The 22800-nt window shown below is 43.8% G+C and overlaps 1 protein-coding gene across 2 annotated transcripts in view; it reads left to right on the forward strand.

Annotated features, from left to right (window-relative positions):
• The window catches only part of fto (FTO alpha-ketoglutarate dependent dioxygenase), a 126464-nt gene that overhangs the window by 56053 nt on the left and 47611 nt on the right, over positions 1 to 22800 (forward strand). Inside the window, exons 8-9 of one of the 2 annotated variants that reach the window (XM_079662445.1) lie at positions 994 to 1121; positions 11578 to 12430. In XM_079662445.1, coding sequence (XP_079518571.1) covers positions 994 to 1121; positions 11578 to 11767 — 318 coding nt within the window. In that variant the 3' untranslated portion in view covers positions 11768 to 12430. Of the gene's footprint in view, positions 1 to 993; positions 1122 to 11577; positions 12431 to 22800 lie in introns of those variants that run through there. The other variant, XM_079662446.1, reaches the window with a different exon arrangement.

Genomic DNA, 22800 nt, shown 5'->3' on the forward strand with positions numbered 1-22800 from the left:
TCCCTTCCTTTGGAAACACACACACAGACAATCAAACCCATCTTCATATGAATTAAGACAGACAGGTGGATAGTCAGGAAGGGATTAAAAAACGAGGCAGAGGAGAAGAAATGAAGGTTTCCTTACATTGTGGGGTTTTTTGAAAAGAGGGTTGGATGACTTGGGAGGCGAGTGACTGTTAATGGGAAGAAATGAACGTGCTTTACTGGTGGATGTGACAGGAAGAGACTGTTCTTAACAAGGCGTCAGAGTCAGTCAGAGTTACAGATCCATCACTTCTCAGAGGCTGCGAGAAGGCGGGGGGAGACATTTAAGGATATTCAGAGAGGGAGAGAGTCTGTGAAGAAGAGGGAGAAAGAGGGATTTGAGTGTGGCTGACAGCACTGCATTTAATTTGGGCTGCCAGATCCTTTTTCATTTGACTCCCTCTCAACCAGCTTAGAGGCTGCGGAGGACTTGGAGGCGAAGGTTTGCCAGGATGCTTCAGATTAGCACTGATGTGCCACGTCACACTTTAAGCCGGCCTGTAATTCATGTTCAACAGGGGGATACTCACACATTACACTGTGCTGTGCAGGACGTGATTAATTGACTCACACTCTAATGTCGGGTGTAATTTGCCCATCCTCTGATGTGAAACTGACTTTATACTAGACTTACTGTATGTCGCCGTCCCAGGGATGTTATAATGGAGTCTTGGCTCTGAGCTGTGTAATTTTTTAAGTGAGGATAGGATGAGGGAAATGCTTCAGGTAGTCTTTCCACTCAGTTAAATACAGTCTAATACTCAGGTGAAATGTAATGGGGCAGACTTGTTGTTTTGCTCTAGGATGAATGCTTGACCAACTAATGTCCTTTAAGCTGTCTCTATGAAAAGTTAATTAAATGAAGATAGGGAATGGTGTGTTCTTCCGTGATCAAGGTCACTCTACCATGTCTATCATGAGTTCTACTTGATGCAGCTATTTTAAACCTCTGCGCTTCTTTTTCCAGACTATGCTCTTCCTGGGGACTCTGGAGGAAGAGGAGGGCCAGGAAGGAGAGGGAAGGAGGGAGATGGCAGAAGCTCTGCTGTCTGCCCTGACAGACAGACACCAGCAGAGACAGACATGGAGAGACAGGTAACACAATGTACAACCAACTTTGTTTCCTTCTATCGGTCCCCTCGAGAAACACATGTTTGACAGATGTGTGGGACGGGTAAAGTAGGACACTCTATGAGGTACGACGTTTCATATTAAAACTAGTATCCCTATCACACACAACTAGGAGGAATAACATGTTTTGGAATGGGCTGCCTGGTGTAATAATGACATTTATGTTTTGTTCAGAATATCTCTGAATTGTCTATTTCAATTAGATTGGCCCAAACTGGAGTGCAATCGAGTTGTTTGAGAAACCATTAAAACTAATGGTGATTATTAACCCTTTCAGTTAATGACAATATGGGCTTACAACATGCTCACAACAAATACATAACACACCCATGCATTGGGGTCAAGGGTCCTCACCCAAGCAAATATTTAGGAAAGCCCCAATTTAGGAAAATGAAACACATCCAAAACTTTGACACAAACAAACGTTGCTTAAATTGCCAAGAAATCACTTAAGGAGATTTTGCAGCCAAGCGAAAAGGTTCACTTGACTTGGAAGGACCAGAGCGATTGATCTTTTGAAATATAATGAGTAACACCAAGTTATTTGTGTGCAGGACTAATTACACTGTGGGGACTCAAACTTAAAACATGACTCAAAACTCCAAACGAAATAATCATTAATCGACTATTTACTTCTGCTTTGTTTGAGAAGCTAGCAAGAGTATGGTGGATCTTGAAATGATCCAACCAAAAACAACACATCCTACCAAACCCTTTTGTAGTTAGAGTTACTGTATATCAAAAAGTCGTCCGAATTGGCAACAGTCACAGCCCATCCCTTTGGACCCCCCTCCAAAACATTCCCCCCAAAACTATCATGATGAACGTGATCATAATGAAAAGATAATACAATCATTGCTTTCGATAAATCCAACGGCTGTCAAGCTTGTAGCCTGCGGAAAAATCCTGAGAGTCCCAATGAGTCCGGGCAGGTAGGGAGGTTGTTTTAATTTTGATTTATAATCTGATGTTGGAATGTACAACAAGTTTAACAAAAAATGATCTTGGAGAAGATTGCCCGACCGTTGCTGTAAGTGTGCATTGACAAAGATTCCTTTTGAAGCACCGATGTGGATCCCACAGATACTCAGTTCTGTAGTTTCTGTTTGTTTGTGGTCCTTGGACCTGGAAGCTATCACAGCTATCACAACGACACGTGTGTCTTGGATAAGCCCGCTCACTTCCTTCCTTCCAGATAAGGACAGAGAGCTCAAGGATTAGAACACTGGCCATTCATTCAGATAAAGGAGGGCCTTACACACACACAGCCACACACACACACACACACACACACACACACACACACACACACACACACACACACACACACACACACACACACACACACACACACACACACACACACACACACACACACACACACACACACACACACACACACACACACACACACACACACACACACACACACACACACACACACACACAGTGTTATTTTAGCTGTTCATTCTCTTAGTCAGTCTCTCCCTCAGCACTAGCAAGGACACACACAAACACTGCCATGCATGTATACACTACATCTGCATTCACATGTGTTTCGCTGCTTATTGTCTCTATCAACAGATTTGACCTCAGTGTCACACACACACAAACACACACACTTTGGACCAGACATGATCCAGAGCCTAAAGAGTGCCAGGGGCATAATCCAAAGACTACAAATTCCTGAAAGCAACATCTCTCCTTCTGGAAGATGTATGTCAACTTCCTGCTGTTTTGCCGCCCTCAGCTTTCCGCGGCGCCCCTCTGTTTTGAGTCGTCCCCCTCAGTTGACCCTTAGCTCTGCCCCATCCAGATGAGCCTTGTAAACAGGCTGTTTCCACACACCTTGCTATGCCGTGTCGACGCCCACCGCCTCACAACTCTGATGTAGGGCCTGCTCTGATAGTGCATTCCAGCTACAGGTGCTGAAAGCTAGAAACCATCCCACCCCAAACGTAACATCAGCGCTATCCCCCATCATCCCAAGCTCCCCCACCACCCACAATGCACTGTTAGCAACTTTTCAGCCACGTCCAACCCCTCACCCTAAGATCCTGACAACCAGTATCACAGACCAGGACAGGAAATGCTCCGTCCTTGTCGGAGGGGCAGACAGACGTTTACTCTATCAGCAGTGAAAGACTGATTAGATTAGTTTTGGAGGAGGGCAAGAGTCCCACACAATGTGTTTGAACTCCAGCTGCTCCTGATACCTCTTCTCCCCTTTAAACACATGAAATGTCTCTCCCTAACCCCCACCGCCCCCACTTACAAAAAAGCCGGGGGTCATCCTGTCAAGTGGCTGTCAACAGATCTCATTTACACAAAACTAAACACATGGCCGTGTGCAATGTTAAGTGGGACGTACTGGTACTGATTAGAGATTTGTAGCTGATGAAGGTTAAGGATGGACTTGCTTGTTCTTTGAGGAAGAAGGAGGTTTGTATTTTTGTATGGAGACTAGAAGACAAAGTTATTGTTTGAAAATAAAAGAGTGAAAAATCAGAGACAGAGTGAGGGAACCTGGTTCAGTCAGATGTATTTCATTTATTCTCATGAAAGCACTCTCCATAAGATTACTTTTGAAATTAATTTGCTGATTTTTATTGCGCGTCCTAATTAGGTTTCCACACAATATGCAACAGGCAGGCTTTTATCATAATACTGCCTTTTGTTTCCATGGTTTCTATTCAACACATAATGCTTGCAAAAGGATGGAAAAAGAAAAAAAAAGCTTGATTGATGACTCTTGCTAGAGGCACATAAACATAAACAACCAGCACTGATTGATTAAGTTTCTCGCTGACTTTTGTTTCTTAAACACCAGTTAAAGCAGCACTCTGCGCGCTGGAACGTGGGCCCGCTCGCTGCCATTTTCTGCCTCCGGGGCATTTTTAGCACCATCAAGAAGGAAAGGAAGAGAAATTGGACCTGGTGACCAGTGGTTCTTCACGAGTGACTTATAGGCACTCAAAGTGAGTGATGCCTCGACTCGACCCGCTAGCAGAAGCAGTCCATTCATTCACTCTGAGCCAACAAAGTTATGAGGGCTTTTTTATTCTTATGAGCTTTTCTGGTAACCGGGTTTTCCCGATGCACACGGTGAATTCTTTGATAGATGCTGCCCTCCGTGTCCCTTTGGTAAATGCCCCGTGAGTTCCCTGGGAAGAGATGGATTATTATGTGGGTGACTCGGAGAGCCGTTGAGTATGCCACACAGGAGCTTCAGATTTAAGAGCAAAGCACAACCTCCAGGGAACACGCCTACGATGCTATCTTGGATCAGAATGATTACATTATTTCTACTTTTGAACCCCCTGGATGCTGTGACCTTACGGTGACCTTCCAGTGCCTAGAGGTCACTGCTCTGACCAACATAAAAAAACATAAAAAAAGCTTTGTCACAGCCGGCGAGCAAACACTGAAGGGAACAGCTGCGAGTTTTGTACTGACCATGCAAACTGCTGTAGGCTTTGTAAGGTCATTATATGATAATGAAAATCATTACAGAATTACATGGGGGTTTAGGACATGAGAGCAGCGGGGAGGGGAGGGGAGGGCCACATTGGGTTTGATAAATGGACTGTGAAGGTGCCCATCTGGCCCTCTCTATGGCTTTTTCTTCCTGCTCTTCCACTCTCGTCCTTTACTACCCCTCTTTCATTCCCCTCCTCTGTTCTCCAGCGGGCCAGTGTAAAAGCAAGCGGGCCTGTAGTGAAAGATTAACAGAGTGCAAACCCAACTCACCTCTGTGGAGGAGAAAAGAAGAGGGGAGACAGGCGGAGGTGTTTATGACCCAAGGCAGGGTTTGTGCATGACTTGGCAAACCCTGTCCTCCCATCTCTCAGTGTGGGCCGGTAGGAGAGTAGGCAGCCATTGACCTTTGGCATCGGAAGCAGTTGGACAGCTCAGGATGTGAGAAGGCTGCAGTTCGTAGGCACTAGGTATGCTTTCTTCAATAGGCTTTGGAGGTAATACATAGCTAGGTTTCAAAAAGTCATTTTCACAGACCCCTCCTCCTCATATTAGAATTGGTAGAGGAAATGGATGTTTAGCAGTGGCAGCTTGGGATAAAAAATACATCGTATCCACCTCTATGAGAAATTAGAAATATTAGACTCCACTCTATTTCTAAGAATATCATTTATTGCATATTTTCAATTTTTTCTATAATTCAAGTGACTGATTGTTAGAGCATCTAGTTCCTTTAATTTCAAGTATTTTTTAACATTTTTGTTGATTTTGGATTATATCATATTTTTACCCTTTAATTTGTACAATTTAAAAACCAAAAACATTGCCCTTTTTCTAGTCCGTGGAATGTTAAGGCTCTATTTTGAATGCAATTCCATCCTAGCTGCCCTTTGAAATGACCTGAGCCACATGGTACAGGTTAGGGGTGTTACTATAATAGCTGTACACTCAGAATTTGTGGTGTAGTACATCTGTCGCCTGTGTTTATTACTTTTCTCCAACTTGTTGGGAGTTAGTGAGGTCTTTATCCCAAGACAAAAGCTACATCAGCTGACATGGCAAGCAGATCTAAAGGACCGAGAAGGAGGTCCACGTGTCCACAGCTGCACTCATCACTCAGCTGTCCATCTTGACCCGTGACCTGTAGGGCTGTCCCCCGGCATCCATTGGCTTTATGTTTCCTGCCATTGTCATCCTCTCTTGTCCTCACCTGGACCGGGCGCTGATACACAAAAGGTCCAGTCTGTCATCAAAACCAAGGGGTCACCGGGGGCCAGAGAGCCGAGGTTGAAGCCGTGCCCGGCCGGGGATGACCCCACCAGTGATGTCAGCTACCAGTTGCACCCCCTGTGGAGAGGCATAGAGACTTTCATTGGCTGGCACTTCATTCCAGTAGTGGTGACATTTCTTTTGTGTGGCCCCTGACAGACCCTGCCTCGACTCCTTCGGTGGGGTGGGTCGGGGAGTTAGCAGACAATGGAGGTCTCCCGTCCCAGATGGGAGTTGGAAAGATTGTCAACGTCGTGTCCACAATAAAGACGGACAGACCACAGCCTTGTCTAATGTGGCCAATGACCTCCTCAAAGGCCTAGAAATGGAGACACCATACTGCAGGGATTACTTTCAACCCATACACAACTCACTCTCTTCATACACTCAAGGGTTTGCTGGGCATAGGTTCCCATAGATCTCTAGCAAAACCATCGTCTGTCTAGCTGTCATTACACAAGTATATGGGTAGAGAATATAAGCAATCATCTTCATTTCAGTGTGAGGAATCTGAGTTGCTGTTACATGAAAGGTTTTTGGAAAGAGAGCTTGTGCGGTTCAGTTAAAACAATGTTGCATCAAGCTTCCACTTTTAATTAGCAAGACTGTTGTTTGTGTTTGAGCTGGAATTAAAAAAAACGAAGTCCTGGTTGGCGGAAGGTCAGTCCGGGCATGTTGTCAAGCAGGCCTGTGTGATGCAAGTTGCTACCTGAGTTGACAGGTTCATCAGATCTCCCAGACCCCACATTTGCCTCTTCATCGCCCCTACAACAGTCCTGTGTTGCAAGCAGGAGAGACAGGGGGATCTCAGTCTGTTTACCTTGGCAGGAGTAACCAGCCAAAAGTCTTTCTGGCTGCTCCATTGTTTCTCTTTACCTCAGGGGTTTCTGTTGGTGGGCAGGCACCTGTGTGCGGTGGGTGGAACTCCCATCCCACAACCATGTTCTCGAACTGTGTTTTTCTTCCTACCACCTACTTTTGCCGTCATCGTCATTGCTGTGTTTACTTGGTTCAGGGCACTGTAGGAGAAAACAAATAACTACATGTCATCTGTCTCTTTCATCGACGGCCAGCCTGTAATTAGTGCAAGCGCGGCGGTTAGCCTGAGACGCTGTCGTCTAATTTGTCTGTCTTTATCTAAAACATGTCTGTGTGGTCCCTCAGACCGTATACATGCGTGCAGCGAGATCGCCTGTGGCCTATGTGTTTGTGAGGTGTGTGTTTGAGTGTGCTTGATTGTAAATTATGAATTCTTCTCTCATGCACCCGGCCCTGTTTAGCAATCACTCAGATATGCATGACATGTCTTGACCTCAGCAGAATCTCACAGCTGCTGTTACCGTAGCAGACGCACTCCCATCCTAGTTAGCTCCCAGGCTGGAAAGTACTTAAGATTATGTCTTATTCTTGCAGGAATGTGCTTTGATGAGATGACTGACGATGCTACCTTGTTACCTTCTACTTACTGTACAAACAAGTTATTCTCGTGTAAATATGCACTTATCTCTATCTCGCATTTTTTCTCATACAAGTCAATAATTGGCTGTTGAGTTACATGCTTTCTCTCGTTCTGTGGTTCGCTGTTGGAATGGCAGACTTGCAACTGGCAGCGATCAGTATCACGCTCTCTCTTTGTTAATTGTCTCTGCTTATCCTCCACTGAGTCACAACTGCATTAAAACGCTCACAGGCTTTAATGGAAACAGTCATTTCATAATTACGCATTTCACAGTAAGAGCTTGGCATTGCCATGTGGCACAGAAAGGGAGAAAGAGAGAGTTAAAACTGTCATTAAAAAGTCCCACAGACCTTTAAACGCACTTGTTGCAGAGACAGTTGCCCATTAAATGCTGCCTTTTTTAATATGGAAACAAGATTTGAGTTTGGAAAAGACAATGTGGTGAGCAGAGAGAGGGAGTGTATGGGGTTTGGACCTGTTTTACGAGTTGTCACAAAAACCAGGGAATTCTTTCTGGTCAAAACCAACATCCCAGAGAGCTGATAGAGCATGATTGGCTGAGGATGTGTGGCAGGCATGTGAAACGAAAGGCAAGAGCATAGCATTATGGGTCGGCAGAGGGTGTGTTCACCAAAAATACTGTTATTAAAGTTTAGCTGATCTAAATCATGTTTGTTTTTGATTAAAACACACATTTGAAATGATACCAATTTTGGATTTTCAACTGAAATAATGTACATGTGCTTTTTCAGTGTTACGTAAGCTAATACATTAAGCACAATAACAAGGTCAAGTACTAAATGTAAAAATATATAGAAATACAAATAATATCTACCCCTCGGTTTTTTATTTTTATTTTTAACAGCAACTTTATGATTAATGTCTATATCACAGAATGAACTGAAGAAATGTATGCTTTGTTTAAACACATGTATATTATACATGCATATACACCGCATGCCCCATCCTTCTCCCTTTTTCTCCACCTCATCTAACACAACCACACCACCTGGGCACCCCCCTTCTGCCCACACACCTTCACCCCCCTCTACACACACACACACACACACACACACACACACACACACACACACACACACACACACACACACACACACACACACACACACACACACACACACACACACACACACACACACACACACACACACACACACACACACACACACACACACACACACACACACACACACACACACACACACACACACACATCGTTCTCCCCTCCTCTGTTAATTATAACCTACACCGCTGGAACACTTCATTTCATATCAAGCATATTGTCTTTTCAAGGCTGGCAGGCAGGTCATAAATTATCCTGAAGGTGAGGATGGAAGTTGGAGGAGATAGTTATGAAAATTTCATCTGTCTGCCGTAGCGGCCGCAGCTGCTCCTGTCACCAGCCGTGTGCTGGAGGAATTACACCGGGTCAGCGTTTGTGTGTACGCGTGTGTTCTTCGGTGTGTGCATATGCGTATGAACACATGTGAACAGTTGCAGTGTGCACGTTTATACAGCACACACACATGCAGCTCTTTGTGTATCTGCAAATGTGTCCCCTCTGTGCGTGTCCCTGTGTGTGTCGCTGGGCCAGTGTGTGCAGAGGGTTGGCCAGGTAAGACCCTCCTGTCAGTGTGTGGAACATCTCTGGCGTCCCTGTCACCCCGGGGCCCCCGGCTCTGCCCCGAAGCAGGGAGACTGGGAGGGGGGACAAGCTCGCAGGGCGGTCCCCAAGCTGTCTCTGTTCATTACCGCTACAGAAATGGGACGTGGCCGGCAGGTGGCCAGACCTTTAGTCCTTACCTACTGTGATCATCTGCTGCTCCACTCTGTGTACGTGTGTCTGTGTGGGTGGGTCTGCAAGTGTGTTTGAGAAGGAAAAAGAGTCCCATAACTTATGTATTTGAGCAGGGAAGTGCATATTTTATGTTTGACCTATGAATGTGTGTTGCGTCTTTGACACATTATTGCATGGTAGCAATGTGCCAGTGCAGGCACATCTCGTAATGGCTGTGCTTACATATTTACAAATGTATAGAAGTTCTGCATTTGGAGGAATGGGAGTGCTGCTGTGTGCACTTTTCCCAACAGAGCGCAGAGCATCTTTTCTCTGCAGACAGCCACTCCAAGTGGCAATTAGTAAGAAAAGAAAAACACAGTGACTCCCCCCTCGTCCCCTCCTACGTCAATCTGCAGTTTCCTGCAAAAATTCTATTAGGGCCAAAGTCCATAGCTGTTAATTACAATTCTAACTAGCTTGCCTCCTGACGAATGGATGGCTTCAGCAGCGATGTAGGATAAAAGGGATATCAGCGATTTCACTTCCCTGTACAAAGGCAGCCTCTGAAATGGGTCATCAATCCCATAGTGATAAATGTCTGGTGGAGTAATGACTCTCTTATCGGCGCCGGATTACTGCAGATATTTGTAATTAGTGTAGCCACACAAGTCCCCGACAGATGTTTTTGAGGCGGCACAATATTGAAGCCTTGTTTTACTGCTAAATGGGAACTTTCTGCAAAGAATAGGGATAGTTAGAGCTATTGTACTGAGGCAGACCGAGGTGACTCTGGAGAGCCGAGACCCTGTTGTGTCAGTGGGAAAGTGTTCCTCTGCACACACACCTTCAGAAGTCACACATCTATGGAATCTCATGTACACACACTCACACTTAAGCTCATGACCTGATAACTAAATACACAGCCTGAGGTCCATCCTTCAGCTATTGAGCTCAGTCGTCACATGACTGTGAGAGCCAGGAGGCTCCACTTCTCCTCCTGTTCCTCCTCCTCCTCCTCCTCCTCCTCATCCTCCTCCTCCTAACCCAGCCCCAGAGGTAGCCACTGCTACGCCAGGGGGAGTGAACGATTCACTTTTAACTTCCATTTCTCATGTTTTGGGTCGAGATTCACTAGCCTAGCCGCCCTGACGTTTTTTTCTCCTTCCTCCTCTTCCAGTTCTCATGAAATCACAATGTGATGTATTCAGCCTGAGGTGTAGCTCTATTCACAATGCAGTTTGACACTACCAAGCCCTGCTCCCCTCTGCTTTCACAGTGCATCTGTACAGACGGACTGCTGACAAGTCTCTACCACTAACACAATTGTCCTGGCTCTAGTCGACAGCTACTTTGACTAAAGATGTTTAATACACTCTTAAAAAAGGGAGGCCTGTGATCCAATTCTGTCCCCCTCCATAAATATCTTTAAATAAAGATATATGTACTCTAGAGAAGTGATGCTTATGAACCCTTTGTGTCTAGATTTGGTTGGGGGATGCCACGATATACACTCACCTACCTACTGTCCGACACACACACACACACACACACACACACACACACACACACACACACACACACACACACACACACACACACACACACACACACACACACACACACACACACACACACACACACACACACACACACAGCCTGCTCGCCACTGACAGACGTGTAAGCAGATGCAGCCAGAACTGGTAATGGCAGGTGATTATAAGTGGCACACGTGCCAAACTAATTAAACCCCTGGGTTGACAGCAGCATTTGGTGGCACTGGCATTCTGGCATGCTGGCATTAGAATAATTGTAGCAGCAGCACATTTCACCTGCGAGACTGCAGCTAACAACGTCATTTATTTTACAGCAGGCTGCACTGGATGTTGCTACAGAGGCCTGAGTTAGCTTGCCTTAGCTTTGACATGAATGGTAACCTCTGGCACAGATGGGACAGCTTTTCTCCGTCTGTATGAGACACATTTGTGTTCAGTTTAAGTTTAAACAGTTAAACATGGCAAAAATAGTTCAAGATATTAATTTTTGTTGTGCTTTAAAAACTTTACTTTTTCAAAATATTTAACCGATTCCCCAATATTTCACTTTTTTGTTTTGATTTGTTGACTTGTGATAGCTATACAAAATCTAAGAATAATAATATTATATTTATTATAATTTAAGGAAAGTATTATACACAATTTTAAAGAAATATAATACAAAAAAAAAGAAAGAAAATTCTTTACCAACAGAATAAACATTACCTGCAATAAAAATAATTAGCTTGGGAAAAATAGGTTTTAGAAATAGATAGAAGTTTAAAATCTAAGTTTTTTTCAAGTGAGTTGAAGGAAAACAAACAGTCATCTGGTCTGATATCTTCAGGCAGGTTGACCCACCTCTGCGTGTCCCCTATTTAGGACACATTGCAGCACGCAGGCAGGAAGGAAGGAGACAAGGACAGGAGGACGGGTCCCTACGTTCGTTCAGTTCTCAGGTCATCACTTCTCCAGCTGGAGGGCTGGAGCTGTGAGCCCACCTCACAGAGGTCAGCGCTGTGCCAGGAGGTCAAAAGCTGCACAAGGAGGCCCACCTGCACACATTCTGTGAATCTCCACACGTACAACTATCTCTCTCTCCCCCCCCTAAACACACGCACACCTGGATGGTTGAGTAAGAACTCTGACATACCTTCAGCTCTGTGGAAATTAGCCTGTAACCGACTTGACTGATTCATGTGATTGCCTTGTGCTGCAGGTGTGGCTGGGCCAGGTGCACACTGTGTGCATCACAAAGTGTGTGCACTCAAGGCGAATCAGATACATTAACACGGAAGTGGAAGAGTGAGTCAGTCATTGCATTCTTTGTCAGATAGATTTATGGGCTGTGGCGTGGCATATCATACGCTTTCATGTGATCTCCAACCAAGACCTTAGACAACCATTCTCTAGTATTTCCGTGCTGTAAATCACAGTTGTGGCAAATGTATTCAGATATACTTCTTTCCTCCAATAGGCTGCACTGTCTAGTCCGCTTGCTCATAATTGCCTTCTTAGATATCACTTGCTGAAACATCACATACACTTTTCAGGTTTTTATTGCACATGCACAGACTGTGTTCATTCTCGATAGCTACTGTGTTAATCTGGTTGTAGAAGAAGTGAAAAATCAGCTCTTTGAAGGCACAAGTAAGTGGCCGATGGCAGCTGATAGCTGGGGCTTAGTGGATCCTCATTATGTGCTGTAGCAAGCTGATTAAAACATTTGATTTGTTCCCAGTGTGTGTGTGTGAGCGTACAGTCAAGCGTCTGTGTGTGTCCTGTGCGTGCGCGAGAGTGCACGTACATACGCATGTGTGAAAGAGGAAGCCTTTGGGCTGCTGCGGTGTGTTATCTGTTTTTTCAACCTTGTCATACTAATTACAGTCCGTATTTACTTACATTCTCTTTTTGTTTTCTGCCCTCGATAGGCATCTGTGAGTGCCTCGGCCTAGGCTGTTCTCATTAACAAACTGATGATGTGTGATAGGTCTATCTAGTGATGATACAGGGAGCTTTTCCAAAAAAAGAGGTCATGATACAAATGTTGTCAGCTTTTTGCAACCACAAAGAATTATGCTCCTGTTATCAGTGGCGCTGTGATTGTAATTGTGCCATTGAGTCTTGGTTGGGGGAATTCTCTACATCCGAATTAAAGCCGATTGAAAAAGGCACTACATTAACATAAATCAGAACCCTTATGAAAAGCTTGCTTCTTCTAAACTTGAGGTAGGGATGATTAACAAGAAGAATAAGAGCTACTTTATTTTGCCCTCTGAAAATAGGGATTGTTGTCTAGTTTTTTTATTTTTATCACCGACATGAAGCATTCTGAGATTGTTTTACTCCTTGCTTATACAGGTCAGATACATTTTCTATGTCCTCATGTTAAATGAGCTCAAGCCAAACGTTTTCAAACAACTGACCGCAGGTTTCTGATGTACAGTATTTGCATTTGTTTTCAAATAACATTGCGAGGAGCTCAAGCAGCTAAGTCAGGAACAACTCCAATGGAACATATTCTCGACCCTTCTGTCTCTTGTTTCTAATGTGTCGCTGACTCCGCAACGAGTTTACCAGTGTTGACCTTTGTCAAGTTACCGATCATGTTCGCTGCACGGGTCGCTCACCACATGTCACCCAAGAAAAGACGGATGGATCTGACCACACCCTGGCTTTTTGGAAAGGCTGTTTCTCATTAACCAAATCCCTTCAGTTAACTAAACTGGTTACAGCACAATCAACAACATCATTATGCGAGTCCGTGTGTGTTAGAGAGCCACAGACACTTACAATAGGATTAGTAAATGGTTAAACTGAACAGGAAGCTGTGTGAGGATGCATGGTGGGGTGAGCAGGGTAAATCACCGACAGCTGAGTTTTATATGGGAGAGGTGGGTGGTAGGGTGTGAATGGTTTTTATAAGAGTGCGAGTGACTGATTCCCAGACGCAGAGCACAGTGCATCCTGAATGGGTAAATGGCATTTATTCAGCCGGTTAGTCTGGGAAAACATATGGTGCCATTTGGAGGCCCAGACTGGTGCACGCTGTTCTCCTGTAATTAGACTGGCCCAGCAGAGCAGCTACATAACTGCTTCATGATAACCGCCCTACTGTAGCCTACAGTGCTGCTGCCACACAGCCCTGGCTGCAGCACAGGACCAGCACACCGCATTACACATCCTGTTAACACACTGTACAACACCAGCGAACAGCAGTCACACCACAGCTCTGGCAGCTGTGCACCGAGGGCCAGACTTACCGGGATGTACGTGAAAGCACAAACAAAAAGACCCACTGCACCTTTAATTCTATTTGTGTTTACTACATGCATTATAGCTTAGTCTGGTTTGCCAGAGCAGCAACTGGGAATGGGACTGGTGTATTCTGGGAAAGAAGGATAACTTAATAAAGTGCAGTTCAGCAGAGGGTTTTCTCAGAAAAGAAATTCAATATGTTAGTAAAATTGTAATACGTATTATGTAAGAATCATTCACAGAGAGGTTGAAGTAGGAGTCGTTAAATACACTTATAAGAAAATGGCAAGAAAAGATGCAAGAGAAAGTAACTTATAAAAGACTAGCCGCTGCAATATAAATGTCAAATCAAAGCGTATGCACAGCAGCTCTTTGAATGTCAAGTTCAAGTTTAATGACAACACGCCTACAACCTCCCATCTCCACTTGGGTTGGTCAGTTATTATTTTATACGTTATAAAACATTGCGTTCCTTTTATTAGTAGTCCTGTTTCTTTTTCTTATTTGATATTTCTTCGCCACCTTAGAACGGCTGCCCTCCGATTAATTTGAAGAGCTCTCCTTCTTTGTTGGTAGTCAGAGATGTTTCACTGTTTATATGAAATGATTAAACACACAGACACAACTTGAGTTTAATAAACCGGTGCATATTTAAACATGAACAGCCACATTGACAGTGTGGAGTTTGCATTTTCACCCATTGTTTACCTGGTTTTCCTGAAAAGGAAACGGTAAACTTGAGTGTAGCAATCATCTAGTTGTATACGTATTAACCCTGTGATAGACCAGCAACCTGACCAGGGTATACCCCGTGCCTTTCCGAATGTACTCTGTGATAAACTCGTACTCCGAGTCCAACAGAATGCAGAATAAAGCCCTTTCATCTTGCAGTTAGCCATCACTTGCACCTGCTTTGTGCAAGATGGTCTTTCTTCTTCTTATTATCTTTGCTCTCTCCTGTTTTTAATCACTCCCCTCCCTCCCTTTCCTCAGGATCAGAGGAGCAGATTGTGTGTCGGAGGTGTGGGTTGTGTTGGCAGGGCTGTGGGGGCGTCAGCTGGGCTGTTGTCCCGTCAGGGGGGAACAGGCTGGCAGCCCGGCGGGAAGGCCCTGTTAAGGATACACTGCTGGGAGTCGGACTGAGCCAGAGCCTGGTCCAAACCGCGCACACACACACACACACACACACACACACACACACACACACACACACACACACACACACACACACACACACACACACACACACACACACACACACTGGGAGGGATTGGTAAGGAAAGTGGTGGGGGTGTCCAAACCTGCGATAAAGACATTTCCTCCCTCATTTATAAAATCTGACACCAGCAGTCTGCCCTCTTCTCTTCCCTCATCAACTTCCCTTCACAATGAGAGAGACACACACACACACACACACACACACACACACACACACACACACACACACACACACACACACACACACACACACACACACACACACACCGTTAACCTACAAGCTGTGGATTCTTTAATGCCAGATTGAAGTAAGCCCGGAAATAAGTGTAAAAAAATTAATGTAAAAATGTCCCGCTTTTCTGAATTTCAATCTAATATTTTTAATTTAAACTTACCTTTATTGCTTTCAACCTAATACAGTTATATGAAATCTGTGACATAATACAATTCATTAGTCAACATTTCCATTTCTTCAGTGTGTGGTTCCTCTAATCACATATTTGGCAAAAAGCAGCAAAGCTACCATACAGCTTCACAAGGTCCTTCCAGAAACCTTTAACAGATGCTACTTTTGTGTATTTCCTAGTCAGTTAGTAAATCCATACATAAGATTTAAATACTTCAGTGGACTTGGCGGTCATTTAAGGGCACAGCAAGCATTGTCGCATGTTTCTCTACACATTAAAGACCATTATGTTTGGCTAACACTCCCTCAACACGCACCCGTACATACGCTCTGTGTCCAGAAGGGGCTGTCTGCGTGGCATGCTATTCTCTTGTTGTCTGTTTAGCAAGTAAAGCATGTGAGAGCACTGCCACATTTGCATATGCCTCCATGTATATTTCAGCAGCGTTTAAGACACACATCACCCACAGTGAATTATGCATGGGGCTGGTACAGTGGAGGTGCTTGTTTTCTGCACTTGTGAAGGGAAATTGAACTGTGTTTTCTTCTGACGCTCAAGGCCCAAGGCCCATTAAAGCGCACGGAGCAGGCAGCCGCTAAATGGACTGGTGGACTACATGGTATTCCCCTCCAACAAAAGGGAGCCTGGCATAGAGGAAAGCATTCGACAGGTTATGACAGCTAGGTAATAGGATTCCCAGCTCTCCAAAGGGACTGTCTGAGGTGCTGTTGTAGTATCCTTGTAGACCACTCCGTCTTTTTACATGTGCATGTGTGTTTGTTAAATGCGGGTGCTGTGGCAGAGATGAGTGACTGAATAATTCAAAACTGGCATGTCTCACAAAATGATGCAAACCCGTGCATGGATTGTCAGAGGGAGGAATAGAGTGTTGCAGTAAAGACAGCTTAAAAGGCTCTTATGCATTATAGACACGCCTTTTGAAAACTGTTTTCTCATATGCAAATGGGACACACACACACAGCTGCAATCTCACCCCCCCCCCGCTCACTGCAAATCCAAATGAAGCATAGGGCTGTTTATATTATGTGCCGGAGAGGAGGGAACGGGTGTTTGGTCGAATGCACATGAAAGATACAATAAAAGACACAATTGGCTGCTATCAATGTTTACTTCAAAGAATGGCGCTGTGGCTTCGCCTGCACGACAGCAGTTGTGTTCTTGTAAGCCACCTCTGGACCGAGGGAATAGACTGCGGAGGATGAGCATAATTAGAGATGTCATCTAAGACACCTATGCTCTCCCACTGCTCTATATTTATCCACTTGGCGGTCTCTAACAGGCCCTCGGGTCAACACATTGTGTCCCTGCCTGTCAGCTCAGCAGTGGACGGGACATATGCGGTGATACCGACAATATGAAGCCACCTGCTAGTCTCTCCTCCTCCCCTCTCCTCCTCCCTTCTGCCTCACCTTGCCACTGGAAGCAATTCTGACTATTCATATATTCCTGTTACAGCAGTCTTGTTTAGCTTGGCTTAGCACCAGTGAATCTGCCATTTATAGAGTTCGTTTTGAGCAACCTCTGCGTGGCAAATGATGATAAGCCTAGCCTGTAATAAACAATCTCGTAAACAGCTCGTGCAGCTCAGCCCTTAATGGCCTTAGGGGCTTGTAAGAGCTTTATAACACATTTATTACCCCTTTAATAGCTGAGAAGCTGTGAGCCATAACATAAGCTAACACTAATTTAATTTCCTGACATATATGTTATCTTTAGGTTTTGGTTAACTTGATTGATTTCATACCTAGTCTTCTTCAGGGGGTCTTGCTTAATGCATTGGGACACCAAAGGGAAACTATATTCAACACTCGCCTCAATTATTTTGCCACTTGGTATTCAGTGGTAAGAGAAGAGGAGAAACCATTGCTTTGTTAGCCAAGAGCACACATCCAGAGAACAGACGAAAGGGCCAGCATGGGGAATAGAGATATTTGATGTTGAATCTCCCCCTATTTACAGTAGGATGCCTGAATAAACGTGTTCAGAAGCTGGAGAGAAGCATTATGACCCATAACCCTGAGGTATTTGAAATGGAACAGCAGGACTTACTTTGAAAAAGAATAGGAGATGTGCTCTGGGCTCACTGTTTATACCTTGATGTGATTTGGACTGAAAATATAAAAAAGCTGTTTATCTGTTCTTTGCCTTTCGTCCATGGCTGAAAATTGCAGTGTTTAGGAACAGATACAGTACACTGACTGCACGGCTGGCAGCGGCTGGAAAAAAGGAATTCTCCTCTTTTGTTTTAGTGTCTGAATCTGGTAGAAAATGATTCAACAAGTATTTCTGTGAAAGTTTACATCTTATCTTTAGCTATATACACATTTTGATATTATTTTTGAAGTATTTTATACGCGTGTTCTTGACAGATTTTCCATCACACCAGTGCCCTCTCTGCAACATTTTCCCATTATGGTTTATTAAACTAACTCTAGGGCCTGGCTATCTGCTTTTAGTTCCACTACTTCTTTCTCCAAACACCAATTTCAACCCTTCCTCAATTATTCTTTTGTCTGAGAAGAAGTAAGGTATCAATCTTTTATGTTTTTTGAAAAATCTGATGAGTGCTATTTGCAGGATCTCCTGCTCGACAGAGATTGTGGAGCTGGAGAGAAATACGAAATTGCAGACTAAATCAATACCGAGCCAGTAATGTTAGGGGGGGATCCCCTTTCAAAGAGCAGCGCTGAATTTGTACGCCTTATGTTTCTGATCTCTTACTGTAGTCATTTCGTTCAAAGCACAGTTGTTATCATAGTTGCTGTTGTTTGTATGTTATTTCAGCTTCTTTCCCAAGTAGCTATTTAGCAATTTGGACAAAAATACAATTAAAGGCCCATCTGTTTTCAATGATCCTAACGTCAGACAGATGGGGTCTGTCTATTGAAGCCATACTCAGATCCTGGCAGGTTAGAGGCTTCGCTAATGAACATGCTAAATACGCGAGCAGGCTGATTTTATCATAACAAGGCCTGTACGGGCTAGAATGGATAAATGTTCTTTTTCATGAAGTTAAGCCTTTGCACTTTAGCCTTGGCGATAGTCCGGGAAGAGTAAAGTACTCATGTTTATAGGTATTCGCCTTAAGTTAAGCACGTTTCAGTTGCATTTGGGATGCCAAGTCTCATGAGAGTTAAAGTAAGAAAAAAGATCTCTACATGATTGGAAGCAATGTGTCCAGTATTCCACAGTGACGATACAGTACGCATATAAAGCACATGTTTTCTGCAATATTGTTTTGACTGATGACCCAACAACAATTTATTTCCTATAGCACATCACTTCAGAGTACCATGAAGGCATGTTTTCAGCATGAGAATCCCCAGTCCTGAACGGGCCCCTAACCACTAAACCTGAAAATGTTAGTTAGTATTTTGTGGGACATGCAATCCTGATTCTGGTTGAGTTCTGCCGGGCCACTGTAAAGACCACAGTACTTACAACCTTTGAGGAGTCATGGGATTTGTCACAAGCTTTCACTTTCAAACTCCTCACATTAAGCTTCAAACCACTGACCCTATGCCTGCCCAATTATACAAGTCAAAGGAAATCTCACAATCTCACACTGATCCCTTATGCATAGCTTATGTATGTACTGTAAACAGCTTAGCCACAATCATGTATGTTGAAGAGTTGTCGTCATTCTTCCAGTCTGATCCTGTTTCTTTCCGGCCAACACAGCAGTAGTCAGGCAGAACAAAGGAAGTGCTTTTTTGTACTTCACTTTTTAGATGCAATAGCTTCCAGAATTGCTACTAAAACTGTGAAAAGACAACAGGTTAATCCCATAGCCTTAAGGTAATAATATATCATACTGACAGCTGTCCGAAAGTGTTTAGCTAATTGTAACAAATACACTGCCCCACCCCTTTCTGTCTGTGGGGGACACTTGTGTGAATGTTAGACAAAGTCGGATCAGGTTTTGTGGGGACTAAGACAAGGTCTGCGAGTGATTGATCACACCGCGTCGAGCCTGACGGACTCAGGTCTTCACTGAAGAACAAGCACACACCCACTCCTCTAGCCTCCCAAGCATGCAAGCACAAACATTTCCAACACAGTTATTTTACCAAGAAACAAGCCTGAGGGCTCTGACCAAAACACTTCTAATATAGGAAAATTGAGCTGCTTTGAACTTTGGTGTTTTTGATAACTACTTGGTATGCTTCCTGGAGGATAACCTGTGGGCTTGGCTTCCCAAGCTTTAATCCCTTTGATTAAGTGCCAGGGCAAGATAACTCGGCACTCAATAGGCCCTTTACCTTCCTAATATCCCCACTGTCCTGGGCTTGAAAGCACCAATGCTTTCAACTCTCAGTAGGTGCATTTTTAGCCCTCCCTAGACTCCTCTTCAGATAGTTGTTTTCAAAGTTTGGGCCAATAACCTCCTTCCTGTCTGTGCCCTCTCCCTTGTCCCTCATCCTGTTTTAGGTCAAGATGTCCTCTGTTATTTTTGCTCTGTTTATGCATTATGATTCAAATCAGCACAAGGGTGTACGTGGTACAGTGTCGTGCCTCCTTACCTCCCTCTCAGCTGTGTGGAGCTGACGGCAAGGCCTTGGCCTCCACAGATTAGCAGGGCTCAGAGGAGAGGAACAGTTGCTGGGGTAATTATGCTGAGAGTTGTGGGTTGCCAGATGCAGGATGAGACTAGGCCCTTGGTTTCATACTGGTGGATCAACCCGAGAAAGCTGCAGCTAATTGTGCATACATGGTTTAGCCCACCAAAAAAAATCCAATCATCACAACCATCTTCCAGGTCATGTTGAAGTATGCAACGGTTCCGTCACACTGTCTCTTGCCGGAATTCTAAATTAAGTATATTATTATTAAAATCATGTCCAACTGAACAACTTTATGTATGATTGTTACAAAAGTTGGCAAAGACAGTGGATTATTTACAGACTGTGATCAAATGTATATTGAACTACATTGTCAAACCATTTACTGTTTGAAACATTTTGAAACAATTACGGTATTATTCATTTATAACTATTTATTTATTACAGAGTTTGACCAAGCATTCTATTCCATGACACAAACTGTATTTTGGGATTCTGGTTAAAAAACAGTTTGACTTTTGGTTTATGGCTCTTAAATTCATAAACCCATCTCAGTCAAACCGCTCAGTTGCATTTGTAAATAACTGAAGCTGTGCTGTATCTGTTAAAGTCTCTTTCTCATCTGTTTGTGATTCATACATATTTGAAGTGTATCATGATCTGGGCCCAGAACCAAGCATTTGTTTTGTGCAACTATTTTTCTGCTTTTTTATGGGGAATTGTCATAAACCTTGAAGAGTAAATGAGCTTGTTTGGTAGGAGAGAAAACCTCAGACTTCGAATAACTGGCTCATATTCACTGCATCTAGCTCTTGATGCCTGTTATGATTGGCTCTGCGTTTCTCGGAAAGAGCTTTTGTTATGTATCTCACTGCAGCTGCCCAAAGACAGCCGCTGGATTTTGATGCAGATAGAAAACAAGACACTCTCTGAAATTGGCTGACCCTTCGCGGCACTCTGTACCCTCTCTGCCCTCACCGCAGAGATATGAGGGCACTCTGACATTCTTCCGAGGCATCTTTTGTTATTTCTCATGGGTAAATTCTGCCCAATGTTATTCCCTGTGAACCCCCTCCGCTCATACTAGGGCTGAACGATTAATTGATTTTAAATCAAAATCGTGATTTTAAATGATGCGATGATATTTTTTGTTCTTCTTGTGTGTCAGTCATCCACACCAATCAGAAGTGCTGTGCTCCACATGTACCAGCCATTGTTAACCAATCAGAAGTGGCCCATGATAGAAGGTGATTGATCCAATCACCTGCCAAATATTTTTGAAAGTGCCTGCCCTTTCCAAATGGCTTCCAATGGAGCTTTCCTAGATGGTTTGGTGAAACAAACCGTCTGAGTCCGGTTAGTAATGCTCCATCACATGTTTCTATTACAGGGTGAATCTTAAACTGAAGCTTGACTTTAAAGCAACCCAACGGAAGTTTCATGCAAGTTTAGTTATTTCCCTCGTAGCTCGGGCTGCGGGGGTGCTAGAGACGGGAGCACGTTGATGCGACCTTCCTAGCCGGAGATATGGCCGCATTTTACAATAAACTTCCGTTGGGTCGCTTAAAAACAAATATCGCAAATCGAATCGCAATATTTGTCAGAAAAATCGCAATTACATTTTTTCCCAAAATCGTGCAGCCCAAGCTCACACACACACACACACACACACACACACACACACACACACACACACACACACACACACACACACACACACACACACACACACACACACACACACACACACACACACACACACACGGACACACACACACACACACACACACACACACACACACGGACACTGCACATACAAATATAACCAAAACCAGTCCACATCTAAATCCGGAGCATTGCAGTTCTCCTTCACACACATCAAATGCAGTTAAAGGATCACAGCTGGGACCGTATTTAGATATTTGCTTACATTCATAATCTGAGACAGTGGCTTTAACCAAAGGGCTATAATGGCTGTTTTTCTAACTCTAACTGTTTTCTAATTCTTCTGTTTGCTGTCATTATTTCTCAGGGCATCCGTCTTTAAAGTGATTTATGCCTTGTTGATGCTGCAGATTAAAGTTGCAGAGAGGAGAATTTGAAAGCATAAACACGTAGAAAGACTTTAATGTGGAGACTCCAGAGCTACTGTTTGCTTTCTTAACTAAAATAGCTATGTATAAATAATCCTGCATCGTTAGTATAATCATTACTGAGCAAAACATTTGCACATTTGGGTAAAGTACATGCCTAGTACTTTGAACGATGTCCAACATATCCCATGTCAAACAGACTTTGCTGCAATGATTGTCAATTACCCACGAAGGCAGATTCATTAAGAAGCCTTCAAAATCAAATGAGAAGGCCAATCCAGGTACAGGTGTTGTGGGTTGCTGATTAAGTTATGTAAGTTATCATTGTCATTTCATCAATCGATCGGTGAGTAGCCCTAAGAGTTGTAAAGACCCCTCATGTATGCCCAATATCTTATCTACAACTTTAAAGGTCCCATGTCATGGCCATTTCTACTGATCATATTTCCATTGTTGAGGTCTACTAGAATAGATTTACATTGTGCAATTTTCCAAACTCACATTGGTTTCTCAAACAGCATCTCTGAATAGAGCTCCTGCGGTCAC

Source organism: Notothenia rossii, assembly GCF_949606895.1.
Source record: "Notothenia rossii genome assembly, chromosome: 2".
Classification (NCBI taxonomy): Eukaryota; Metazoa; Chordata; class Actinopteri; order Perciformes; family Nototheniidae; genus Notothenia; species Notothenia rossii.